Raw genomic sequence first — 22,213 nt, 5'->3', positions numbered from 1 at the left:
CAATGAGGCTGGTGCCCCTTTGTGAAAGGCCATTTTAGCAAACCATGGGGAGTGAGGTACAGTATAACTTGGCTAAAATTGGGAGAAATCAGGGTGGCCTGATGGTTAAAACACTGCTTGAGGCACCATCATTTATTTTCCAGCTGCATTTTGCACTATACTCCTGAGCTACTCTGAAAGGGATTCGATTAAAAAAGTACAGCCGAAAAAATTGGTAGAGAAAGTGAAGCAGTGCCCCAAAAAGATTGGGGGCAGCTCCTCTGCTAAGGCTGTGCAAAAAGAGAAAAGCTGGTAGTAGCAGCGACACTGAAATTCAGCCCCCCCAAATACTGCGCCGCCGCCCCACTCTGGCGGCACCTGATCCACCAGGGCTTAAGTAAGAGAACATCTAAGGCAGAAAAGCCCATAAGCGCTTTTCTCGGAAAAATAAATTTAAAAAAGAATTTGAGGCTCTTTTATGACTCAGTTCAGTTCTCTACGGTAGCTATCTCGTTCCTCCTAACGGTAGGTCCGGACTTCAAGGCTTTGGGCCGGCGAGCAGCGCAGAGAAAAGACGGCTCGCGGTGGGGAGCCTCTAAACGGAAGTCAGGCCTTCCTCTCCAAAACCAGGGTGCAAAGCAGCCTTGTCCTGTCCTTAGTGCAGAAAAGAGCTGCCACTAGCCCAGCTTCTGCGAGGTACAGCGGAGAGAAATAATGGGGTTCAGTTTCCTCCTTTAGCCCTCCCTCCCTTACTGCTAATCTCTTAGTCTGCTCCGGAAAGGAAAGAAGGCGGTCTAAAGCGCGCGGCTGCTGCAGCTGCGGCAAGCAATCCACAAAGCTGTAGCCGTCTCGGTCAGCTTCCTCCCGGCACTCGCTGCAGCCACAATAGTCTCTCCACCTCCTCGTCCTCGCCCCACGGCTTCGCCGACTCGACTCGCGTTCCCCCGCTCACGTGACCAGCCCGGCAAGTTGGGCGCTGGGAGGGAGTGAGCCAGCGCGGCCGACGCCGCAGCAACAATAAGAGTGAGTGGCACATAGTGTACTCGGGCCAGGAGGAGGGAGGGCATTTCTGTGCCGCTCAGTGCTCCGGCCGAAGGTCTGGGGGGACGAGGAGGAGCTGCCGCCACTGCAGACAGCAGCTCGCCCGCCGGAGCAAGCTGCTGCCGAGGAAAGCTTTCGAGTCTTCCTTCCTTTGGTCCTCTCGCTCGCTGTTTGTTTGTGGGTGGGTGGACCGCCCCCTTGTGGGGCTCAACGGCTCCTATACGCCCCGCCAACCAGCGGTGGAAGAGAGGATGGCGGATCGGCTGTGGCTGTAAGGGCACCCCAGGGAGCAGCCGCTTCCCCCGGAGCAGCGCGAAGAGGAGGCAGCTAGCTGAGACTTGGCGGGAAACGCGGGGTGGAGATGGCTAACGATTCGCTTCAGGTAAGAAGCCAGACTTCTCGCTCCTGCCTCTATCCCGAGTAGAGACCCGGCACGCGCAAACTGTGAGGGGAGCGGGCCGCCGGTCTCTGCGCCCCTTGGAGTAGCAACAGATGAGCGGCTGCGGGACGTCTTCCTGCACCCGGCTCGGACTTCGCTTGGTTCCCTTCTCCTCGCCCCTCCTGCCAGCTGGTGGTAGCGGTGGCGACAGGAGCTGCTGACCATTCCTCGTGTGCAGGCTGTCACTGCACGAGCAGCCCGATCCTGGCACTATCCTCCACCCCCCCCCCCCGCCCCGGCGCCTTGCTTATGTTTATCCTTCCATAACTGGGTGGGAAGGGGGGGCTTAGACTTGGAGCTCCGAAGACCTAGACTTGGATTTCTGCTTGGAAGTGTCCCTGGGTCTCTGTTCAGTAAACATGAACATTCTGCTTCATTGATATGGGAAACTGAGACATGGATAGTAGCATCCTTTGCCTACGGAAGCACATTAACAAATATGTAATACCCAGGGTATGTGTGTACATGTCCTTCTGGCTTGGATGGGAGATTGATGGGAGACTGTAGAAGGCAGTCACCTTACTGAGTGGCTGCCTTCTACATCTTGCCATCTGTCACTACATCTCAAGAGGGACAGAAACAAGCCTGGGCTTAGATATAATGGTAGCTAATTAAAGGCTTTATTTCTTTTGATCTGTTGAAGTAGACATCTCAAGGGTGAGTAGTCGTGTGGCCAGGTTTGCTGACTTGACCAACTTGTTTTAGATGGTTAAAAGAAAAAGATACAAAAAACACATTGTTCCCCCAGTTGGAGACTCCTTTCCAAACAGGTTTGGTGTAAGTAAGAACATGTATAGAGATTGGCCAAACCATTCCTGTTTCACTGGCTGGGAGGCAGGAACGTCCATCTGAGTTAACGGTGCTTGGTCAGGGAAGAGATCCTGAGGCTGTGGCAAAAATGTTGATCCAAAAGAGCGAATTACGGGTTAAGGATCATTGGAGAGGGAACTGAAGGTAACACTGCCAAACGCTGTAGTGTCTTTGTCTATCCTGTCGCTGTGACCATACTTGGAATGCTGCTTATATTTCTGGTCATGACACTTCAAGAGGGTATTGTGGAATTAGCAGAGAGAGCAACCAGAAGGTTCAGTGGTGGAGCCCTATAGAAACAGGCTACACGGTTTTGGATTTTCAGCAAAATGAGGCCTGGCAGAAGATAGGAAGTTAGGCACAGCGTGAAGAGAATATAGGGATTTTTGTTGTTCTCATAGTTAGAATTTGGAGTTGCCCCTAAAAGCTGAAAACTTTGAGATTGAGACAGAAAAAAAGGAATTACTTTGGAAAGCACATAGTTAAACTACAGAATTCTCTATCACAGACAGTGGGAGATGGGGGTTCCCAGTTTGAAGTACTTTAAAAAGGCAAATTTAAACATACCCATGGATAACACTGGCTGTGTATCATGAGGCGTTGTGTCTCAGTATCATTAGGTAGGAAACACAAATTGGAGGGTGCTACTGTATTGTAATCCTGCTTGTTGACTTCCCATTGGCATGCAGCTGATGGGGGGTGGGCACATTAGAATTCTTGATCCGAAGGGCATTTGGTCTGACTCAGTATGGCTATTCTTTTATTTTTCTGACTCTGAATTTGTCAGTGCCAGCAGCCTTTGAATTCTTTCTCCCTTTGTGTGGCTCAAAGTGGTAAAACTGAATGGGACCTTCCTTTAACTTCAGAAGGATGTTTCCAGTTTAGGGCAGGCTAAGTAAGTGAAATAGAATATAGTTCCCCTTGATTTTTGCTAGGATATGATACATTTCCTTTCCTCTGAATAATATTGCAAGAAATGTAATAACCTATCTTTACATATATTTGTGCTTTCTCCCTTGTGCCATGATAGTTGCTGTCAGTTTAAGATTCTTTTCCTGTCATAAAGCTATTTTCATTTGTGTAGATTTATTGTTTCTATCTGTGGGCTCTGGGGAGTTCTCTTGAAAAGGGAGTTTTAAATGCTGATGTGAGATTTTTAATCAGGGAGACATGCACCGCAGCATTTCCTGAAAGAAAAAATATTTGCTAGGCAAATGTCATTTAGACAACACTGTGTAGAATCTGTGGAATGGGCCTGTAATGGGGTTTTAAGGATTTAGTATATGAGACTACCTGTTGATTGGAATATTAAAGACTTTCTGGAACTGCTGGATGGAGATTTCTGCTTTCTGGCCAAGTTTCTTGGCCATTAGTCTGTTTTGGAAACAATGGGTATCTGACAGTCCTTCTCTTTACAGTAAACTGCAGGATAAGGACTATAGCTGGTATGTGATTTGTTGCTTGCTTGTTTAAAGCAACAAATCATTGCCAGCTTAAAAATCAATGTGCTAAAACCATTCTTACTTGTCTGTACAGCTAACAACATTTCAATTATTAAAGGTATGGTGCTGATAATCAAATCCGTTACTGTCAGCCCCTTACCTTGCACTGTCAACAGAGTCTGTTGAGCTAAAAGGAACAAAACATCAGATTAAGCTTTATCCTGACACTGCATTTTATATTGTTTAGCTTGGGTGTTTGAAATGAAGACCAAACAATTTTTTTTAGATAAAACACTTTAAAAGATTGCAAAGTTAATGATGACAAATATAAAACAAAGAGCTTAGAGAAAAACTTGCTTTGACTTATGAACTGAATTTCAATCTCTTCATAATATGCATACATGCAAAAGGTACATGAGAATGTGCTCAGCTGAAGGCATTAAATGCATGCATGAATTTCCATTAAAAAAGAAAAGTAGCCTTAGAATTTTGCTGTTGGATGAAGAGAAATAGGGAGCGAGTAGAAGTATTTAAAGAAAGTTTTAAAAAATCATTTAAACTTCAAGTGAACCTTTACCTTCTGAATTACAGTAGTGCAGTTTTTCAGTATTTAAATGTAGTTGTATCCTTTATTGTCTGAAAGCTTTATTATTGAGGTTAGATCTTTGAAAAGCAGGGTATAAATATGTTGAATAAATTAAAAATTGTGTTGTAAAACCGTGATACTTTATTTGATCATTCAAGCATTCTCTTTCATTTCTTACTTCCTGATTGTGATATTGAAGGTTTGTTTTTCCTTTGGAGGAAAAAAAAGCCATTTACACATGTGAATATGTAACATCTAGTTTAGATCTTTGTCTTTAAATGAGATAAATGGAAAAAAGACAGTTCCTTTTTGACAGTTTAAGGACAGTGCCTTCTAGACTTGTAAGTAAAAAAAATTGTGAAAACTTAATACAAATGTGGCAAATTTTGCTATTCTTCAGCTGGATGGAGGACTGTTTCCTTTCTTTAAGTAGTTTGTCCAAACATATTTAATGTAACGATTGTGTTCACACAATGCATTTACCCATGGCTTATTGAGACATAATTTACAGTTAACCCCATTTTCTAGATTTGCATGATATAATAGAACCATCAGCTAATCATATCAGCTGGGTTCATATGACCAATCCACCTATAATGTGATTGGCTAGTTTGTGATTCAGATTGTCGTGCAGACCTAGCTATTGTAAAGCATTATAAGTAAGATCTTACTTAGTTTCTGACTAAGTTAGAATCAAATTAAGCATTTAATTTTCTGCAGATTCACCACTTTTCCCTTCTTGTCTTAATGTACTTTATAACAACTTGCAGGCTTAGAGAGAGATGCTAAAAATTAGAGGCTTAGTGGGTTTTAGGTATTTTTGCAATAGTTTAGAATTGCTTAACTTTATTTATAGGAATTTATATACAAATGTTTAAAGGCAGATTAAGATGTAGTTTAACAACAAGCCAGCAAGAAATGAGTTTTGCATAAGACTAAATTCACAAATCAGAGTGAAGCTGATAAAGTTGTAACTGGTCTCACTGAAATTGTCAGTTATCCCATGAAAAAGTAAAACTGGAAAAGCAGAAAGTACCTGGGATTTTTTTTTAAAAATCATAGATTACAAGAACCTATGCATTCTCTTCTTATTTTGCAAATTTGAGGACGTTCTTCTGATTGAAGCCATCATGTGAGTTAAGTTAGAGGAACTTCTGAATACCAGGCTTTGCCTAACAGCTACAACCATATCCGCTAGAGCTAATTAATATATATATGGGGAGATTTTATTTATCTGTCAAACTTAGAGAGCCACCCAACTCCTTACGACTCTGGGCAGCATATAACATTAAAAACAAGAGAAACCAAGATAATTTTTAAAAAGAACAACATAGGTCTCAGAAGGAAATTCACTACCCTCCCCAATCTAAGACCTGGGGGAAAAGCCGGGTTTTTAAAGACTGGTTAGAATAGTCAAGGTGGGGCCATGTGGATATCTTGGGGGATGCTGTTGGCTTCCTGGGTCTCATCAGATGACATTGTTTAGTTGATGGACCCAAAGTATGCCAACTTTGTCCAATCATACAAGATAGGCAGAAACTATTGGAGCTAGGCAATCCCTCTGATAGCCAGGCTCCAAGCTATGAGGGGTTTTGTAGGTGGTAACCAGCACCTTGAATTGTGTTCAAAACTAACTGGCATCCAATGCATTTCATGGAGCAGGGATGTTACATGGGCATATATTGTGTCATGCCTATTACTGTCTGCATTGCCACATTTGGTACCAGCTGCAGTTTCCAAGTGGTCTTCAACGGCAGCCCCTTGTACAGCATATTGCAATAGTCCACATGTGAGGTGACTAGGGTGAGAATGACCTCTCCAATCCAGGAATGCGTGCAACTGGTGCACCAGAAGAATCTGTGTAAAGACCTTCCTGCCCTTGGAGAGCAGAAGCTGCAAATCCAGGAAAATTCCCAAGCTGCACACGGCTCTCAAATGGGGAAATACTACCCCATGTACGATTGAAGATGAAATTTTCTGGGACCAGAGGTCCAAATATCCCCAGCCACTCAGTCTTGCTGGGGTTGAACTTGAGTCTGTTCTATCTCATCCAGACCCTTGAAGCCTCCAGAATTTAACAGTGTCACTTAGATGGCCCGGAATTGAGATATACAGCTGGGTATCAATGGTACTATTGATTTTTTTTTAATTCGTTCAGTCATGTCGAGTTCTTGGAGACTGCCTGGACAAATCCCTGCAGTTTTCTTGGCAGGTTTTTCAGAAGTGGTTTGCCATTGCCTCCTTCCTAGGCCTGAGAGAGTGACTGGCCCAAGGTCACCCAGCTGGCTTTGTGCCTAAAGCAGGACTAAACTCATAGTCTCCTGGTTTCTGGCCTGATGCCTTAACCACTAGACCACACTGGCTCTCCATACTATTGATATCCGATCCCAAATCATTAGATGACCTTGTCCAACAGCTTCATGTAGATATTAAACAGAAGTGGTAAGAGTGTTGAGCCCTGAGGCACCCCACAGGTTAGGAGCCTTAGCCTCAATGTCTCCTCTGCTCAGTCAGTATAACTGAGACCATCCACAGAGAAAAGAGCAGAACCACCATAGAACAGTTCCTTCCCTCACCCCTACTCCCTGTGGGCAATCCAGAAGGATGCGATAATCAGTGGTATCAAAAATCACTGAGGCACCAAGGAGAACCAAGACAATAGCACTACCCCTATCCTGGCTTTGCCAGAAGTACTCCACAAGCACAATCAATGCTGTCTCTGTACTGTGCCTGAGCCTGAAACTCAGTTGAAAAGGGTCCATATCATCGGTTTCCCCCATGGCCTTCTGGAGCTGCAGCCCTTCTTAACAACCTTCCCCATAAAGGCTGATATTCATTTAATAGGGAGAAGTTCCATGTGTCTACTTTAAAAATTTCATCAAATCCTAAAGAAAAAGTTTAAGAGGGAGCAGAAAACCTGGACTACTTTGTTTTCTTCAATCTTACCTTTTGTGTAGAGTTAGTGTGACTTTATTGAACTATAATGTACAGATTATGCAGCGTGCAGCAGATGCAAAGAGCTATTGAACTCATGGTGAGATGAACAGCATTTATTTTTCATCTCTTACACAGTATTATTCTCATGGTAGGATAATAGTTTTTTTTACCGTAAAAACTATTTTTACTGTAAACCGCCCAGAGTCTCCTCTTGAGGGGCAGATGGGTGGTGATGAATTTGATAAACAAACAAACAGCTTTGCCTAAATTTTTGGATTGATTTTATGGGCAAGCAGAATTTGATGGAGGCAGTTTACATTTCTAGCTATTACAATAATAGCTATCAAATAATGGTAAAATTCATGAATTTGAATGTGCTTTTTGCACAGAGCTATAAGAACAGAAGAAAAGGCTTGCTTGATGCACTGATGTCCAGCATTCTGTTCCTAGAGTAGCCACTAAATGCCTTTGAGAATTGCACAAGCAAGACAAGAACCCAGTTGTACCTTTCTGCCTAAGTTCTCCATGCTGTCTCCACTCCTGGAGATAATATATAATCATCATGCTTAATAGCCTATAGTACTCATATTTTTATGGTAGTCATAAATTGCTTAATACCCGTTTTAAATCCAAGTGATTTGGTGGCCATCTCTACATCTTGCAGCAATGAATTCCACAGTTTAAGTATGTAGTATAAACTGGAATTCTCTACCACATGGTGGTAATATGAACTATGTCAACTCTTCAGTCTTGAATCTCTCATTGTACAAGTTCATTTAATGATCCTGCATTCTAATATCAGACACTGTGAACTTTTCTCCACCTTTTCAAGCCCACTTTAACATAACCTTTTTGAGGTGCGATCAGAACTGTATTACTTATTCAAAGTGTGGTTGCATCTGGCACTTGTTTAAAACATTACAATATGAACATTTTAATTTTTAATGGCCTTCTTCCCAATAATTGGGCACTGGATGGATGTTTCATTGAAACATCCATCCAGTGCCCAGTTGTTGGGAAGAAGGCCATTAAAAATCAAAATGTTCCTCGTGTGGCTCAGAGTGGTAGGCAGCAGTACTGCAACCAAAAACTCTCCCCACGGCCCGAGCTGGATCCCAGCAGAAGCTGGATTCTCAGGTAGCCGGCTCAAGTTGACTCAGCCTTCCATCCTTCCGAGGTCAGTAAAATGAGTACCCAGCTTGCTGGGGAAGGTGACGACTGGGGAAGGCAATGGCAAACCACCCTGATATGCTAAGAAAACGTCATGAAAGTGGCATCCCTCTAAAGGGTCAGACATGACTTGGTGCTTGCACAGGGGACCTTTCACCTTTCATCCATAGGAATAGCAAGAACTGAGCAGTCACTACCAGCTTCAACCACAAAAACTAGGATTGTTGTGTTTCAAATTATACTTGTTTATATGTTTGCCATTTTATACTTGTTTATTTTGAATACTTGCCATTCCTCCAGTGTGGAGAGATCATTCGGGAATTGTTGTCTCATTAATCACCCTACATTAATTGGTGTTAGAAAATATAGCCTCTGCTTACCTTGAATTGCAAATCATTTATGAACAATTAAGGAGCACTGGGGAACTCTATTGTCCATTTATTTTACACTTTGCTTTGTATTCTTACTGGTTACTAATTATTGATCCATTAAAAAAACACTTTCCTCTTATTTCATAATTGAAATAAGTTTGCTCAGGAGATTTTCATTTACTTTGTCAAAATGCTTGTAATGGACTGTTTAGAGAATGGAAAAGAGGATAGGAACAGAATATTACAAGCAGAGAATATCTGCATTTTCCTCCTTTATCAAAAAAATGGGGGTACTTCCCTAGTGCATAATAGGTGATTAAAAAGAGGATCAAGAAATTAATTTAGAGATAATTTGGGTGCTAAAGTAAACAGTTGCCAAGATTTCTATAATCTAATTCCTTTTTCCTTTTCAAGAAATCTGGTAATAGTAAAGTCTGAAAATTTTGATTTGTAGTTGTAAGTAGGTGCTAAGAGCTTAACATTAGTCTTGGCAATTCCTCTTCTCCCTTTACAAGGGAGGCTGCCTAATTCTGTGTTCTTGACCTAGACCAGGGTTTCTTGACCAGGGTTCCACAATAGGTCACTAGGGTTTCCCTGGGAGAACACAATTTATTTAAAAAAATTATTTCAAATGCAGGCAACTTCACATTAAAGAGGTAAGTTTCATTCTTTACTTTTAGTTTAAGAACACTGTTCATGCATATATGCAGGCCTACACATGAAACGAATATAATAATAAAAAATTATTGTGGCCTGTATTTGAGCCCGAATGTACAGGGCTGGAAAATATTTCAAGGGTTCCTCCAGGGTCAAAAGGTTGAGAAAGGCTGACCTAGACCATGGCAACCCATCCACCAAGAATGTTGCTAACTACTGAACAGGTTTCCAGTGCCTTATTTTCACACAAGCCATAAGAAGAATGTTCAGATGTTCTGTCCTTGTAATAGTTTGTAAACCACCATCCTCTTTCTCATGCTTTGAGAATCCCATTACAATCCTGTTGATCAACCTCAAAAGCAATTTGCCTCATTTTCATATACAGTACTTCATTCCTGAAAACATTGGTTCAAAGATATTTGTCCTACATCTTCTGCAACAAAGATAAATTTGAAGAATTATCTTTTCATTTAAGCTATTTCTTAGTTCTACTTTAACTCCTATATCATCCAGCACTCCAATTTTCTAGCCAGTTTTCTGCTTCTAATGTATTTAAATAACTCATAGATGATCTTAATGTTATCCATGTTAGGTTCCTCCAAAGCACTTTTTGCATCCCTTATTGTCTGCTTGCATTTCTTTTCTGCAAGCTCATATTCCTTGCTGTACCATCTGAACAGTATTCCTGTGTTCAGAAGAAAGCTTTCTTTTAATAGCTTTAATGGTGCTGATCCTCTGGAGTCTCTCCTATAGCAAGTAGGAGCTGAAAGATAGAGCTTATCCGACAGGAATATGCTGCTGCACGATGCTCAGACTTCATGTTTCAGTAGCAAAATCGAATACGTTTCTATGCTTTAAGATCCTATATCATCTTTAGTGCAGTTGCTGGACTACTAGATAACTAGATAGATTTGTCTTTCAGAGGAACAGTTGCGTGTACCTCCGAACACTATGCTTTCTCCTGAAGTTGTTAACTAATAGAGTTCAGGGTTGTTACTTCCTTTCTGTTTTTGTGGAAGATAAATAGTTCCAACTCATTGCATTCCTTGGAATATTTGCTGCTGTAGGGCTTGTTGTGTCTTTCTCCATGTGAACTAAGTGTAAAACTGTTTGGCCTGGCTCACCGGAGCCAAACCTTCTCTTGATTTGGAGGGAAAGTTAAACTACTGCGTTCTTTCCGTTGCTGGTTGTACAGTCTGAAGTGGTGACTACAAAGTGCCTATTAGTGTTATGGTTACATGGTGACTGTGCTGTGGATGGAAGCTGATTCCTGTCTGGAACATTCTGACAGCAGTAGTTTGTAACTGCTGGCTTGAATGGTGGTTGAATCTATCTTAGTCACTGAGGAGAGAAACGTTACTTTTTATGTAAATAATTCAGACTGAGTTAATGGAGAGGATCAAATGTTCCTCTTTGGAGTTGCAAGGCTGTTGGCTTTTGCTTCTCCAAATCTGTTCCCCAAATTAGGGGGGAAAAAGTACATGTGAAAAAGATGTATGTGACTTAGGGGAAAAAAGTGCATGTGAAAATATTTGAGGCACCAGATTCAAAATGGGGAGGGAAGAGAGAGTATTATGTAGATGAATCAGTAAGACCCCGATGATCCATCTGAAGGAGAAATCCTGTAAATGTTCACTTATCTCCTCTTCTGATACAAGTTCTCAGAGAAACCTTGAACCAGTTAATTTGTTTCTATATCAACATCTAAACCTGATTCTAAGTAGTTTCATTGTTTTAATTTTTACCCAGCAAGGCCCGAAAATTGGGTCATATAAAATAACAAGCCATAAAATGAATTCGTTTGGCTTGGACTTAATGTGATGTATGAAGCCACCTACTATGGTTTAACTTTATGTGGGGACCAAGTCATCATCGTTTGTTCAACAAATTATAGTTTAAAAAACCTTGTTCTAGGATTAGGTGGACTGTTGATTGCAGTCCCACCCTTAATTTGCTGTTTACTATTGTAAACATGATAGACCTGCTTGTTTCATTGAATGCCATTAATATCCCAGTGAGTGCCTCGATTACACTGGGTTTCATGCATTTTTTCTTAATCTGCTTGGTGTTAATGCCATTTCTTCTTTTTTCAATCTACAACCTACTGCCAAGGCTCAGGTCTCAGAAAGTACCTGAATATTTCTGTAGACAGGGATCTCCCATGGGACAAATCTTCTTTTTGTCTGATTCACTAGTAAATAAAAATGTAGATACATTAAAGACATCTGCATACTATACAAGCACTTCTGTATTTCCAGATGAATCTGAAAGGTGGGAATTAAACAATTGGCCAAAGAAGATAAGAGGCATGCTATCTGAAGACTTAAGGCACTGTCTATAAATATTTTAGAGTAAGCTTTACTATATGATTATAAAGAACAGTATGCCCTTCAATATCTGAGGTTGAAACTAAGTGTGGCTACCAATTATCTGTATATTTTCAATTTTTTTAAAAAAAAAATCAAAAACATTTTGGAAAGTTGGCACTGAGCAATAAGGCCTTTCCTTCATTTCAACAGTGGACTGCTGAAGTGAACCAAGGATGTGAGTATTGTGATGATCTGGAAAGCCACAAGATTGTCAAGATTCATGTGCCATTTTAATGAAACAATTCCATTCAGAAATAATTTATTTAGTAGAATGCCAAAGAACATCTAATCATGCTTTTAACATTCAAATGATACAGGTTCATGGTGATAAGGATAATACATTTATTTTAATATTTAGACTTTTTTCTTTCTGTGAATGAGAAGAGATTTTAAGTGGCATTGCTCAAAACTAAGTTTCTAATGTTGGAACTGTTTCTTAAAAAAATAATTGGTTCATCTCAGATTTTCTTGAGTTGCCCTGTACATCTAGATGGCAGCAATTTCAGGGAAGTTATGAGTATCACAGAATTCAGTGAGAATTGTTTCTGAGAAGATCCACTCGAAGTGCAGTTCTAAACAGAGACACCTAAGATATATAATTGATGTCATCTAGATAGATGGCTGGTGCCCAGAGGCAAAAGAAAGTTCAGTGTTGGTATGTCTACTGCTGGTACCTAGAATGTTAGAACCATGAACTAAGGTTCAGAGTGGAAATGTCAAGATTGAACATCGATGTTCTGTGAATCAGTAAACTTAAATAGAGTAGAATGGGTCAGTTCACATCAGAGGAGCACCAGATTTTCTACTAAAGACAAAACAGAATAGCCATCCTTATTTTAAAAAAGGATGTCAAAGACAGTGCTCAAATACAACCCCAAAAATGATGTAATGATGTCAATTCAAATTCAGGGCAAACCAATCAGTATTATGGTTATCCAAGCCTGTCTTCCAACAGCAGATGCAGAGGGTAAACACTTTGAACAGTTGTAACAATTTGCAACAATTTGTAGATACAACACCAGAAAAATATATCATACTAATTATTGGAGGCTGGAATAATAAAGTTGAAAGTAAAATAGCATCTGAAATAATGAGAAAAATTTGCCTCAGTGTACAAAATGAAGCAGAAAACAGACTAATAAGAGTTCTGCCAAGCAGATTAAATGTTTATAGCAAATACCTTCTTTCAACCACCTAAAAGATGACTTTACACATGGACGTTGCCAGATGGAGAATACCAATATCAAACTGTCCACATACTCTATAAGCAAAGATGGAAATGTCCTCTTTAATCACAAAAACAAGACCAGGTACTGACTGCAGCTGAGATTATAACATTCTTTATGCAAAACTACCACTTAAATTAATGAAACAAATATAATCATATCAACAATATATGATTTCAGCAATAATCCACATGATTGCATGGTGAAGGTAAATAGATTAAATGTATTAGATTTGATAAATACTGAACAATGTCTGAAGAACTTTGGGCAGAAATGCAAGACATCATACATCTGAAGAAAATAAAAATATCCTGAAATGCAAAATACCCCCCAAAAAGGCAGAAAGGCAATAAAAACAGAAAAATTTGTCCAAATAAATGCTGAGTTCTAGAGAAGAACAAAAGATAAGGAGATACAAGGTATGCAAAAAGTTGAGGATAACAACTGAATAGGCAGGACAAGAGATTTATTTAAGAACATTACAGTCTAAATAACCTTTTTTGCAAAGAGAAAAACATTTTGTCCAAGCTGGACAATATTAGATATTGAAAGATTGAGACATCACATTGACAATGAACATATGTATTGTCAAAATTATGGTTTTCCCAGTTACAACATAGGGCTGTGAAATTTGGATCATTAGAAAGGCTATACAAAGAAAAATTAAACTGTTGCTGTGGAAAATTGTTGAGAATATCTTGGACTACAAGAAGGACAACAAACCTAAGACTTAGATATTTTGAACACATAATGGAAAGACAAGTCTCACTAGAGAAGACCATGATGCTTGGAAAAATTGAAAGCAATTGAAGGCAATGTTAAATTATATAAACATAAGCTTACAAGAATTTAAAGAAGCAGCTACTGACAGATAGTCTTAGTGAAATGATGTTCCTGGGTCACAGAGTCAGAACTGACTGAACAATTGAAGGAAACAGAGATAGACAACATGACTCCCTTCCAAGAAAATATACATAGGATTTTGCTGCATAATACATAATAAATCCTTAATCCTGAGAAGTTTGTGGTTGCTTTTAATCAACAAGCAGATGAGGTGATACTTCTCAACATAACTTAAAATCAACCAGGAAGTAATGCTATTAATCACCATTTCTTTTAAATAGTAGGGCATGCTTTCTGTCAAGAATCTTTCACTTTTTAAAAAGAGTAGCTTTTAGTTCCCTGTACACAGTTGACTGTACAGATGATGGAACAATCCCAGTTGTCTTCTATCTGTAGACTAAATTGTGTCTAAATTTTAAATCCCCTGCACATTATCGGGCTATGCATGCACAGGGATTTTGGAATACACATGAGTTGCAAACGATGAAATGCATCCTATAAAGTGGAACAGTAGCCTAAATAGGAAGGAAATTATTATTAGCCTGCTTGGTTATGTTGTGATGAATTGTGAGATTAATACCAATCAGCTTGGTTTGGTGTGTAGCAGGTTTGATTTTACCATATAGTTTGAGGATTTATGATGCCCATCTAAATAGATATGGTTCATCACTGCTGGGCTAGTGCCTAGTTTAATTAACCACAAGACAACAAAAAAGAGAAAGTGACAGGATCTTTGGCATCTATGGTTCCCAGCTAAAATTATTCCAGTGTTTCGTCAAGGATGGTTGCTGAATCTGGACATTAGTTTTTTGGTCATAGACCTTGTTCTCCTTACAACTACTCACCAGCAACAAAAAGCCAGATATAAAAGACACAAACCATAGGCAGACTCAGATAACAACTTGGTTCCTATATTAATCTATCTAATCAACAATGCTTAGTATTTTTACCTACATAACATAGACAGGCCAGTCTCTGAAAATCTGACAAATGGCAATATCAAAAAACCAAACAGTTGCTTAGTGGGGTAGGAAATACTTTTATTTTGATACTTTTTTGGACAACTGATGGCTGCAATGAGTGGAGCAATTTCATTATGTTATGGTACAAGTAAGTAGGACTAGGATTTTCAGAGATGGTGGTTTAGGAAAAAAACCCTTTCATGTCTGATAAGCCTTTCCAGTGACTTCTTTTTGCTTCTACCAAAATTATGTTTGTATTTTTGGGCAGTTAGTTACTAAATTTCACAGCAAAATTTCTGGAGGCTGCCAAAAAGTTTTTCAGAGTTGGTCCATGGTTATTCATCTTTATAGGAAAGGACCATTTCAACCTGCTGGGCTATTGGGTATTGGCCATCCTGTGGAGAGAGGGAGTGGGAAGAATTTCAAAAGGAAATTCCATTGTGAAACCCTTAATTATCCTTCATCAAGAAATTCAGTACTGTCATCATTACCTGAATTGAGGTTACAGATGCTTTTTTAAATTATCTCATACATATGCAATAATTTACCAAAGCCAGGATACTTGTATTATCGCTAAATGCTGCCTTTTAAATGACTGCCATGACTATTTTAATTATGTGTCATTGCCTGATTTGTTTGTTTTTATATTCCTTCAATTTTGCTGCCCTGCACCACCCTCCCAACCAGAAATGTGCATATATATCTTTTCTAAATAATGGCTGCTTAAGATTAACTTATTGCTAGATTAATTTATTGCATCCAGACTCTGGTCCAGGCTTGATAAATTAATTAGATTTTAGAGCTACAAAGTTATTTGATTTTTTTTCCTGTAACAGAATAATGCAAATACTGCTTTGGAAGTGTTTATGCACTTGTTGCTCCTCATGTCCCAGGAGCCTCAAATTGCTTCCTTAGTAACGGATTCAAGCTGTCTTTCTCAGTGTCTGAATAGAAGAAAATGCAAAGTTTTTAAAACAGAGCAAAACCTAAAATGTAATTTAACATAGGCAGATTTACCTGATGTGAATAATTTTTAGGTTACAAAGAGCCAACTCCCAAATTATATCTGTTATATCCACAGATCCATTGAGGTGTATCAGGCTGCCTGCATTTCTCTCAGTATGAAACTCGTGACTGAAATATGGTTCATTTCCCATCTGTATGTTCTGTTCCCCAAACCTGTTTATAACAAAACTTTACCAATACATTTGTTTTCACTTCAGAAAACCAACAAGACTTATATATAGTTTTGCAAGTACATGTAGATTCACAGAAGGGCATGTCTAGAATTGGGAATTTCTGGTCACAGTGGCTACTGTCTAAATGGGTTTATGCACATTTATATTTTTAGCATCCTTTGATAACCCTCCAGTAGTGCATCCCAGCCCCCAATTGTTGTGAGACACCTCAACACTCAACAGTTCTTGGAGGGGAATTATATGTGTGAATGTATGCCTTATTTTGTTGTATTGGCTTGAAATTGTGGGGCCATGACAGTTTAATAGCTGTAGGATAGAGAAAGGTGATCTGTAGTATTCCAGATGTTTCTAAACTATAATTCAAGGCATCCTTCATGATTTGTACAGCTATTGGGAGCTGTAGTTAAGAAACATATGGAGTTCTTCATGTTGTCTGGCCCTGCAATATAAATTTTTTCAGCCTCTTGCCTGTGACTGGCTTGCTTTTACAAAGTGGAACTGAAACCAGAAACTGATGCCCTGTAACACTATATTGGATCTGTGGGGGAAGGCAAAAAAGGTCTTGGTGCTGGGAGCTTGAGAAGCGAGAATGAGAGCTCATGTGTCTGCCAAGGTTCTTGCATGCCTGTTTAGTATTTCCATATTCATCTTGAGTAGAGTATCTCGTCTGGAAGAATAGAGAACTGTTCGTACCTCGTATGCTCAAAGCTTTGAACCCTTTCTACAATGGAGGTGAGAGAAGCTAGGGTGCTTTTAGCATGTGTGTGTGAGAGAGAATGAGATTCTTCTTTGAATACGAAGTGCCTCCTGTTGCTACAACTGCCTGGGTTTGATCTTGAGAATCTGTTCTGGTGGCTTCACTGCAAGGCTAGGCTACAGTTTTTCAGAATGGCTGTTGTTGTACAGGCAAACAGTTTGCTATGGATACTCATTTCTTCTCACATCTTTTTGGTATATTGGCTCTGACTGGCAATACCCGGCAAGCAGCTAATGTTGAAAATGTGTTGGTCAGAGCTTTTTTTTCACAAGTTGTCCATTCCTGCATCTCTTTGTGCTTCAGTAGCTGCAGGTGAATGATATATGGGAAGGTGTGGGGAATCCTTTGTTTTCTATTCCATTTTATGGATGCCTCTTGGATCAAAGAAGAATGATTATATTCCTTGGTCCCTGGATTTGGATTTGTCTGTATGCTTATACAGAGCACTATTTCAGAATAGTATGAAGGAATTAGAGACATTCAATTTCAAGGATATGCTGTTATCATTGAAGAACAACAAAACAGTGAACAAACCTTGAGGTACACTTTGATATACTTTGTTATCATAATGTAATAAATCAGTTGTTAGGTATGATTCACACACTGGGCCAAAATTCACAAATTTCCAAACTAAACCAGAGGTACATGGCTTCAAAAAGCAATTGATTAGAAAACTGAGCAAAGAACAGGTACCTTTCCAAATAAAAAAGCCTGGAAATCTAGTTCATGTGTTCTATTTTTCAGTAGCTAATTCAAGAATAGAAATATTTCATATTTTGAAGAAGGTTGATATATTCAGTCATCTTTCCCTGAGCAATAATTCCTTCTCATCTCTGACTTCGTACAGTATTGTATTCCGTGGTATTCAAATTACCTGTAAAATGCATCATGGATTCAGATCGTGACTCCTACAAAGAGGAGGAAGAAGCAAAGAAGAAATGGTAGTATCACTGTTGTTCATAAGTAAAAATAGGCTGGCTAGCTAGTAAGGTCAGCCATAATTTGTGGCTTCCTAATGAAAAATCGTTTGAGAGGTGTGCCTTATAATTTATTATATATGTCTTAGAATGGAGTGATCTTCCATTTTGAGAAGGGAAATGGACATTTGTGGTTTGCATTAAGCAAGGCTGCTTCTTTTGTGTACAGATGTTGGTGACCATCAATGCTGTTTGTTTCTTTGATGTCACTGTCCAAAACAAGAACCTGGTATTTTTGTCAACTCATGTACAATTTTTTTCAGCCAGCCCTGAATTTTCCTTTAATCTTTGCTTGTATAATTAATTGAGATAGGAAATACTTCTCATTGCATTTCGTGTGTTCTAAAATATTCCAATTTCCTTTTCTTGATGGTATTTGCAATTTCCCAGTCTCTTCCCATTCTTTGGAAGATTCATTCAAGTTATGGTATTTTAAGTTATCTTTTGTAAATTCACATTTCAAAGGCTTCTGTTCTCCTGATTGTCACTGGGATCATTGCCTGTGCTTTTAATCCATACAAAAGAAATGGCAAGACATAACAGCATACAATCTGTTAATGAAGTTCCAGTCTTAGGTCCCAACAGCAAACAAATTGACTGATATTTTTTTTTGAAAAACTACTTTCATCTGTTCAATCCTACCCCTTATTTCTGTACTAAAACAGGAACAATCAAAGACTCTATTTAAATTCCCTTGGCTGCTGTTAGTTGATTTGGATGCGATAGGAGTGAATTTAAGCAGGATGATTGAATGGAAATTCGTTTCCAACTAATTAGCCAACATCTTATAACTTGTCCATCAGTGGTACTGCACATAGTAACAGCTGCATGATTTCCTCAACTCTGCTTTAATGTGCTGTTTGGATTCTTAGGGCACTTTATATCTAAAGATTTGAAGAGAAAAAACAAATCACTGAATTATACAGATTAGACATGTTGTGAGAATTATAAAATAAGATGATACGTTAATGTTAGGACTGTGAAATGTTTCAGAATGACTTCCAGAAAAGGTGCTTTGGAGCACATAGAGGTCAACATAGCATTGGTCTGTTAATCTCTAAAGCAACCATTCTTTTCCCAAGATTGTGTGCCAGCTGTGGAGGTCAGCTTTATGATCCTGGGAACATGTGGATACTTTAATATGTTGCAAATTGGTATAGCTTCTCACTCCCATGCATTCCTGAGGACTTTTTCAAATTATGTCTAAAGCATTGTACAGCCTTGGTGAATTATGGGTGCTTTCAATAGTGTAGCTTCTTTATCTTCAGTAGATTCATTTTTGCAATTTTATGTCTACCCAGCTTTTTAGTGCATGTGTTTTAAGCCTCAAAAGTGTTATTGCGCTTTTTGTTACTTTTGTTTACAATACAATTTTTCATAAAAGGCATCTGGGAGAAAAGAAGGGCAGGAAGAATTAGGAACAGCAGCAAGATTTGTTCACGCAGAGATATATTTGAAATGACTTAAGGGTGCATGTCATTGATTTAATCAGGATAATATTTTTCTAAATGTTTGTGCACCATGGTCATAGTTAAGAAATTAAGGAAAAACGGTGTGATGAGCTCGTACAGATTTTAAATGAGTGCAGCAAGTGTTCACATTTTCACAGATCACATTCAAAAGTTATCTGTTCTGGAAGCAGATAACATATTTTTAAATTTACTTTTATCTCATAGCCACTATCAGTGCTGCTCAAGCCCAACAGTGATGCAAATCCAAAGTTGCTCAGACACCTTGTAGAGGGGTTGGCCTTGCCTATGTTTTGATTAGACAGCAACTTCCCTGCTGCCGTGCCAAGCAGTTCTGAATCTCAGGTTGTTTTCCACACTTCTTTTTTAGCAAAGCAGTAGCTCAGGCTTAGTTTTTTTTGTTTTATTTATTTATGAATTTTTTAGACCACTTCAACTTTAGAAGACTAAGTGATTTACAAAGAGCCTTCCCATGATTCCTTTCTCCAGGCTTCTGGCTCTTAGTTTCTAGTTAGTGACTGGAGTATTTATTCTTCTGTGGCTAAATCAGCTGGCATCCAAGAGGTGCCATCCATTAATGCTGAAAGGTCAGAGACGACCTTGGCAGAAGCCAAAAGCCTCTGTGTGGCCTAACAGAATTCAGTACAGTACACCCTTAGGTGTAAAAAAAAATGCTAAAGCGATTTAGAAGCAATTCAGGTCTGGAGTCAGATACTGTTTTGTTAATTTCCTACCCTTTCTACTGGAAGACTGATCCTGGAAACATCAGCCACACAGTAATGGCAGGCTTTAATTAAATACAAAATAGGATTGCAAAATTGAGTATGTTCATATGGCCTACTTCATGAAACAGAGTTTTTCCTCTAGAGAGGACAACACTTATACTAGGATAGACCTATAGTCAAGAAAAAGAGCACTGTACTTCATTAATTGATAAGTTATTGTGACTCTTTGTCACAGAACATATACCTTGCAACACCTGGCAAGCAGGACTCCAAGTATGATGGTTTCTGGAGAACTATGTTCCCATTCACTTGTATGCTTTAAAGCTCTGATCTAATGATGGGAACGAGAACTTCTTTTCATTTTTTCAATGACTTGTCTGATTTTATACCCTTTTCCTTTCTAAGCTAAGAAGCTTAAGTTTTGCACTTTTTCATAGGAAAGTTACTTCAGCACTTCTTTATTTTTGTCTTTTGAGCAGAACTGTCCATAGTATTCGAAATGTAACTCATTATGATATTGACATTTTAAAAAATTCCTTTCTAATGATTCTCAAGATGAAAATTGTCTTTTTCAGAACAGCTTAGTTAAAAGTTTCATCAGGCTATCCATCACTACCCCAAGATCTCTTTCCTAGTCAGTCCCTGCTAGACTACTCTCCATTAGGATATATGTGAATTTAGGCTTTTCAAAAATTATTACTGTGATGCTGTAATGTGTATCACTCAGTACTGTTTATAGTCAGCCTGATCTAGAGTTGGAAAGAATCATCAAGCTAATCTCCTGCTGAGTCCAGGTAAATTAAAGCACTCCTGATACATTATTATCAAGCCTCTGCTTGATCCCATTCAGTGGAGAAGAGCTGAGCACCTAATGCCTGATCCTTCTGTCTGGAGAGACCATTTAGAGTTCTTCATTGTCCTTTTTCATCTGAAGCCTCACTAAATAATTTGGTGTTGTCAATAAATTTGGCCAATTTTCTAGTCACTCCTAATTAGATCATTTAAGGATGAGTTAAAAATCAGCTGATTATCTTCCATCAGTTGTGGAGGAAGAGATCTTTCCATCACCCATCATCCACAGTTGTAACTGCTGGTAATTATTGGCTGTGCTTCCTGTGTTCCAGAATTCAAATTGTTACATTTGAATATAAAATCATATTGGGGATTGGATGTGAATCTAGTATCTGTTTACTTAGTTAAGAGGGACTATTATAATTACTGTAAAACAACCTCAGGGGAGTAAAAATATGTAAATGCAGTCAAATCATGAACCAAAAAAAAGCCATTTTACCTACTGATTAATTCTTCCTTGTTTTTCCCTCTTCCTCCATGAAGGTAGAACTAAAGAAACCAAACACCTCATTCATGACATGCTGTAATCACTAGTTGACAACATGTCTCAGGTATCAAAACATTTTTACAGACAGCCTTATATTACAAACGTTTTACGCCACATATAATTGTCATACTTTTCCCCAAAGAAACCTAGGAATTGTAGTTTGGCAGGAGTGCTGGTCATTCATTTAGAAATTTCTAATCCCATCTATCAGGATTCCCTAGACAGGATGATGAAATGTCCAGATCTCCAGTCTGAGAGAGAACGCCATGGCATTACAAGCTGTTTTGCTTGCTCTCACTTAGTGAATCTGCTTTTAATTCATTTCACTAATCCCTGTTCCAACCATCAATAGATGTAATTCTAGTTCCACTAAATGCATCTTGGTACTACACTAAATGCATCCTACTATAATTAGTTTCACTAAATGCATCCTAGGATGGGATGAGTGGTGGGTTCAAATGGCCTAGTGGGAAATTTTCTCACTCCATGCTTATCTTATTGTAACATGGACACAGCCTGCTTCATTAGCCTGTAATGCGCCAGTTTATTTCCTGATACTTTACCTTGGGCTTCTTGTCGGGGATGAATCAACTATATGACCAGTTCTCTTCTCCTACACAGTGCAAATCTTTTTGAAGGCCTCTCTGGACAAAAGGCAACAAATTCCCCTGGTTCCCAGCATCTGAGTCAGTTTCTCTCATCTGGCTTTTGTCCAAGACAGAGTTGGAAAGAGGGACAGAAGAAAGTACAGCCTGCTTCATTAGCCTGGGGCTTTTAGAAATGAATTTGCTCAGGCAGATAACATTTTTCGGCTTTTCAAAATCACTGCAGTTTTTGTTCAAGCACCATCCTTACTCCCCCTTATTTTGCAAAGGAAGAAGTGTTCCTCCTGTGCCTATGGATGGTAAAAGAAAC

General features: G+C 39.1%; 1 protein-coding gene across 1 annotated transcript in view; it reads left to right on the top strand.

Annotated features, from left to right (window-relative positions):
• Window positions 1-908: 908 nt before the first annotated feature.
• The window catches only part of PKN1 (protein kinase N1), an 83,155-nt gene continuing 61,850 nt past the window's right edge, over window positions 909-22,213 (top strand). Inside the window, exon 1 of the mRNA XM_063292528.1 lies at window positions 909-1,402. Coding sequence (XP_063148598.1) covers window positions 1,382-1,402 — 21 coding nt within the window. The 5' untranslated portion in view covers window positions 909-1,381. The remainder of the gene's footprint in view (window positions 1,403-22,213) is intronic.

This window comes from Candoia aspera, chromosome 2 (assembly GCF_035149785.1).
Source record: "Candoia aspera isolate rCanAsp1 chromosome 2, rCanAsp1.hap2, whole genome shotgun sequence".
Classification (NCBI taxonomy): domain Eukaryota; kingdom Metazoa; phylum Chordata; class Lepidosauria; order Squamata; family Boidae; genus Candoia; species Candoia aspera.
The sequence above is the reverse complement of the archived record's forward strand: the minus strand, read 5'-3'. Positions and strand labels throughout refer to the sequence as shown.